General features: G+C 40.5%; 1 protein-coding gene across 1 annotated transcript in view; it reads left to right on the forward strand.

Annotated features, from left to right (window-relative positions):
• Positions 1-4,854: 4,854 nt before the first annotated feature.
• The window catches only part of ZC3H12C (zinc finger CCCH-type containing 12C), a 25,399-nt gene continuing 24,541 nt past the window's right edge, over positions 4,855-5,712 (forward strand). The window contains exon 1 of the mRNA XM_009578698.1: positions 4,855-4,932. Within this exon, the coding sequence (XP_009576993.1) occupies positions 4,909-4,932 (24 nt within the window). The 5' untranslated portion in view covers positions 4,855-4,908. The remainder of the gene's footprint in view (positions 4,933-5,712) is intronic.

Genomic DNA, 5,712 nt, shown 5'->3' on the forward strand with positions numbered 1-5,712 from the left:
CAGGAGGTTCCCTCTGAATATCAGGAAACACTTTTTTTACTGTGAGGGTGACTGAGCACTCTCACAGGTTGCCCAGGGAGGTTGTGGAGTCTCCGTCCTAGGAGATATTCAGATGCTGTCTGGACAGGGTCCTGGACAACTGGCTCTAGGTGGCCCTGCTTGAGCAGGAGTTTGGACCAGATGGCCTCCGGAGGTCTCTTCCAACCTCAGTGATTCTGTGATACTCTGGAAGGAGCATTGCGTAGGAACCCATGCCTACAATGGATGTCCAAAGTTATGGTGCTGAGGCAAATACTTTTTCATTATCCTCTTAGGTAAACATAGTGGGTTTTTATTTTGTCACATGATCAAAACTATTCACTTCTCAGTATGGTACTGACGGGTGATGCCAGTGTTTTTGCTGTTGCAGAATGCTGCTCTATGCTTTCTGCGTGGTCAGCTGGTATAGCTCAAGCCTGTTGGGCTCCTAATGTAAGCAAACTGTGCAGTTAGGTGCAGCTGCAGGCAGGCACCTTGTCATCTCGTGATGAACAGCTCATGGTCACAGCCTTTGTCTACCCACAGACAAGGAAAGACTGGATCTGTTTATACCCATGGTTAGCAAAAAAGTAATCGCTACTTATGATAAAACTTAGGGTTTTCTTCTTCTCTTCAAAACATATGGGAGGATGTCATGATAAATGTTGCAACAGTTTGCTCAAGTCGTGCATGCAGTCAATACTGATGATCTAATGTGATTATACCAGAAACTGTAGATCTTCTAACCCTCTTTTAAGATGATGGCCTGCTGGAAAATGTATCTCTGCTTTTTTAAATTTTAAGGATAACTAAAGACAGCTGAGTCTTCTTTCAAAGAGTGAAAGAACTCTTTGCTGCTTTGTTTTAATGCATTTGAAAGTGCATATTTTTCTACAGAGAAATTACACTGCATTTGAAAATGCAGTTGATCCTTTTTAAATTTTTTTTTTTTAAGTCTAGTTATTCTGTAGGCAAAACATTACTCATCTTTATCATAATACCAGAAGTTTTTCTGAATTCTAGGCACTTTTTACTGGTCATTTAATTCACTCCTCTGTATGGCTGCGGAGTGGTGGTGGTTTTTCTTTGTTTTTATGACTGTGTGTAGATACAGTCTAGAGCACCACTTACTGTTCCTCAAAATTAAGAAAACTTCTTTCAAAGTGTTCTACTTAAGATAGTTTGCATCTCTTAGCATACTAACTGGAAAAGAAGAATTTCTGTTGTATTGCCACCTTGTAATTATAGAGATAAGCATCTCTGTTGCAGCTCCCAAGTCCAACGTAAATGTAGGGTATTTTGCAATGGCACAGCAGTGAGTTTTGTCAGTAGCATACAACCTTCATTTCTATTTCATAAATGCAATGGTATGTGATTGATTTAACCTGTGCAGTGTATTCTTGCAAATCATTTATTACTGGAGACTTAGCATAAATTTCTACAATAAAAGATAATGAAATACTTTAATGGGACAAGCTGACTTTCTAATTGCTGCAATACTACTACTTAAGTTACAGAATGACCATTTGTGTGCTTGCATGAAATAATTTCTTTTTAAATAAGGTTTTGTTTTCAACATGTTTGAAACAACGAGAGTTGGCTGGAACTAGCAGCTTTTTTTAGAGTGGTTTTTTTCCCCTTATAGTGCTTCCCTAGTATCTTCAGCCTATGCTGTCTGAATTTCCCAGCTGCTCCAGCTCTCCCTCCTTTGGTCTTTCTGATCCTCTCATGCATGCTTTTCATACCAAACTGGGCAGCGGAGGGGAGGGGATGCTGTCCTTCCCACCCCTCGCCCAGCTGAGAGGTTCACCCTGGTCCGTGTCTCTCAGCATCCCATCACCTTGCTGTGTGCTGTTCGGAAATCTCCTTCCACCATGGAGTCCCTGAGCCCATCACCTCCAGCCAGTTCAGGATTTTGTGCTGGCCTGCTGTTTAATCAAGTGGCATTAGGGACCTGATGAGCACTGTACACAATGTCCGATCTCTAGGAGCCACAAAAATAGGCATTTATAGCTTACTGATCTTGCAAGACCAGACATTTGAAGAGCTGTTATGTTTGCTGTATTTTAGTGACTGGATTTAACTTACTGATTCTTTGTATTTTAGATATTAGTAGGAGATGGCTGAACTAGTCAGGTTATTGGATTTGGAGGTTTTAGCACTAGAAGTAGAACTTGCTTTGTCCGTTTGTGCTGTGTACTTGCTAGTGATGCTGTTACCGCCTCACAGATGTGATGGGAGAGCCACAGTGTTTCATACTCAGGTTTCTTTGTTGAGCTCATCATTCCCAGAAGGAAACCTCGTGTACTGGTTAAACCTTAATACGAATGCTTTTCTGTCATCATAAGCATGATTTAATAGGATGATCTGACACCTTGTAAATCTCGGACAGCGCAACTTCTTTTAGGGAAGAGCTGAGAAGATGCTTCCAGAACAGGCAGCTGGTTTAAGTAACTGACATTGTGCACAAGGTGGAATTAGAAAATGTCTTCTTAATTCATGCAACTACAGTTTGCTAGAATATTTTGTCTAGATTAAACAATATAATATAAATCTTCAGATTGTATCTGTTCTGACTTTGGTCATAGTCAGTGCTGCAGCATGACGTTAGCATGAACATTAATCTGCAGCTAAAGTTTAGACCTGGTTCCCTGAAGACATGCACTTGGAGTATGGAGAGTTGTTGGGGGGGGGGATATTCTTACTGTTACTGTAGAAGACATTGAGGGGGCAGGTCTTCCCAACTAAACTTCTTACAATCTTTTAAGGCAGACTTTTAAGCCAGATCATACACTTGCCCTAGTGCTTCTAGAGCCCCAAATACACCACTTCTGTGCTACAGAGTTCTCAATTTGTTACAGATGTACGTAAGGGGTATCATACGTGTCCTCTGCAAAACAAGCATTTCTGGTATGGCAAAAGAAGTGCCTGGCTCTACTCGGGGAGATATTCAACTGACTAGCCAAGTGATCCTGCTTGCATTTAAGGGCAGTTCTTGGACATAGGTGAACTGGACGGGCTTCCTATTTTGCCTACAGAAGTTTTAATATGCTTAACATTATCCAATACCAGCAACTGAGGTAGTCTAAATACCACAGCAGGGACTGATTAGCTTTTTCAGATCACTGCTTTTATTTGGTGTTTGCAAAGAGGCTTAATCCAGTGCTGGAGATCAGGCATCCCACTGTGCTTATGGGTAGCTTTCTCTCACTCTTTGTGTTCACAGTGGCAGAAATTAGTGAGGAGTCTCCTCCTGCCTCCAACTTAAAAGCTCCAAAATGTTAGTAGTTGTTCTTAGGAGTGTTTAATGGACAGTGCAGAGAAACTATAGTTAGGGTTTCTGCTTTGCAGCTTAATATCTGGGCATCATGAATGCATCAGTGAAATAGCATGATGGTATGTGATTTCATTTACTATCCACATAAAGCTTGGGAAGTTACTCAGAACAATTCTAACAAACCTATTCTCATTCTTTTCTTCTTTTAAATCATGGTAGATTTTTCTCAGCAGATCGCCTGTCCTCCCAAGCAGAGGAGGACAGCTGCCTCTGTGGTTCTCAGTATTGCTTTTAGTCATGTAATGATGCTGAAGTTCAGTAAGTATACTTTTCTACTAGTCATTCAGATGAACATTTGCAAATGTGAATCCCTTCCTTCTCTGTGCTGAGCCGACTTCACTGAAGTTACCAGCAGTGGCAACTTTTTATTTGAAAGTCCACATCGCTTCACTTTTTTTAATCAAGCATCAAACCTTGCTACTGTTGTATCGCTAAATGCATGTGTTGCAGGGCTTGGTGGTATTGGAAATGTTGGGCAGTGAGAGGAGGTGTGGACTGGAGTTTGTGTTTCCATGTGGCTTACTTCAATAAAAATAAAAACAATAAAAAGCTATGGCCTAGCTCCTGACTTGTGTTCAAATACTTTGTCTAGAACAGATCTGTGAAATAAAAGGGAAAGAAATTCTGCTGCAAACAAATATGAGTGACTCAAAAACAAAAGAATGGTTCATAGTTCCTTTCTATCAAGTGCCCTAATGTTTCAATGCCACTGCTTAAAAATATCCATTATTCCACATATTACTATTACGTGGTTTTAATCAGTTTCACCTTCCATTGAAATTACCCACAAGTACTCTGTTAGAGTTGTGTGTAAATGCAAGTTTATTACATTTATTGACTGATGTACAAAAGTGTCAGGAAATTCAGAAAGCGGTTTCTGAATACGTTTCAGTGTTTAGTGTGGGTTTCTTTCATACCTCCTTGCACTTTATACCAATATGATTAATTTTGCTAACAAGAAAAGGGGACTACAATAGACACTGACAGATTTATTTCTCTTTAATATTTTTCCTTACAAGGAACTTTTTGTTTCCATAATAGAAGGGATTATGTTCCTTAAGACTGATATATTTTAATAGGAACTCACAACTTTTACTACTTAAAAATAATTCCTGTCTTTGTTTCATGAATTAGAAACAATGAGGAGAAGCTGAAGTCTGCCCAAGCCAGGTGTTTCTTGTTGGCAGCCTGCTCCCTAATGACTCTGGCTCTCATACAGCAGCTGCCTGCTAGTCTCTTTTGTATGGCCTATTGTTGCTGCACACCCCTCGTTAATACACATGCTGCCCGGGGCAGACCCTGAGAATGACATCAACTTGCTTATCTTAGAAACCTCCGAACCTGATGCAGGGTGGGGAGGTTGCCTTGCATCTGCCCGGCCAACTAATTGTGAGCTCTGCGGGTCGTGATTGGCTCCGCGGCCGCTCAGTAATAGGTTAAGCAAAGACATCGCGGGTCCATCTGTTCGTCCATTCATTGTTCTGCTTGCTTGCCTGAAGTCTGCAGCTGAAATCGTGTTAAGGAGTTGCTTCTGGAACAGCTACAAGAAACCAATGTCTGTGTGTTTTCCAGCGAACGTAAGTATATGGGCTTCTCTCTGCAGAAATAGGACATTTCACCTTTCCAGTGTTTCAGCGTATCAGTTTGCGTTTGGACGACGTAGCTAGCGTGTGTGTCGGCTGAGGTTTGCACACTTTGGGTGTCTCTTGGAAAAAGAGGGAAAGAAAAACAGTTATGTCTGAAGATTAAGTATATTAAAGAGCGATGATCTCACTCGGTGCATTCTATTAAGGAACTTTCAAAGCATCAGTTAATGGTGTATTTCCAAGAATTTGAAAATGGTAGGCACCATTTTTGGTGCCTGAACAAAGTCGCCTCCAAACAGAACAAATTTACCTCCAACCCCCCTGGGGGGAAGGGGAGGTTTCACCTTTAAGTTATATGTATTTACCCTTTTTTGCAAATAAGCTATTATTTACTTTAATTTGTGACTGATAGAAAAAGCTTTTAAGAAAAAAAAATCAAACAATTTTTCCGTTATATGTAATGGGTGAAATTTCCTGTGTTTGTGAAAATAGGAAGAGCTCCATTGTGGGCTATCTGAAGATACTGTAGTATGCGAGATGGAGCATTAGGATGCTCTTAGGTGGGAACATGTTCCAGTCAAAGGTTTTGTGCTTTGAAAGCTATTCGAAAGTGTGTCATTTTTGTAAATTTTCTAATCTGTTTTGTTTTATGTTTTGAGTTCAGATGTTAGGCTGAAGAACAAACACTGTATACTCCGTAAGCCTGTGTTCCAAGGATCCTGTAAAGAAAAAAACAAAACAAAGACCTTCATATATCAGTTGGGAGGGAAA

Source organism: Fulmarus glacialis, unplaced genomic scaffold (genome assembly GCF_000690835.1).
Source record: "Fulmarus glacialis isolate BGI_N327 unplaced genomic scaffold, ASM69083v1 scaffold5955, whole genome shotgun sequence".
In the NCBI taxonomy this organism is placed as follows: Eukaryota; Metazoa; Chordata; class Aves; order Procellariiformes; family Procellariidae; genus Fulmarus; species Fulmarus glacialis.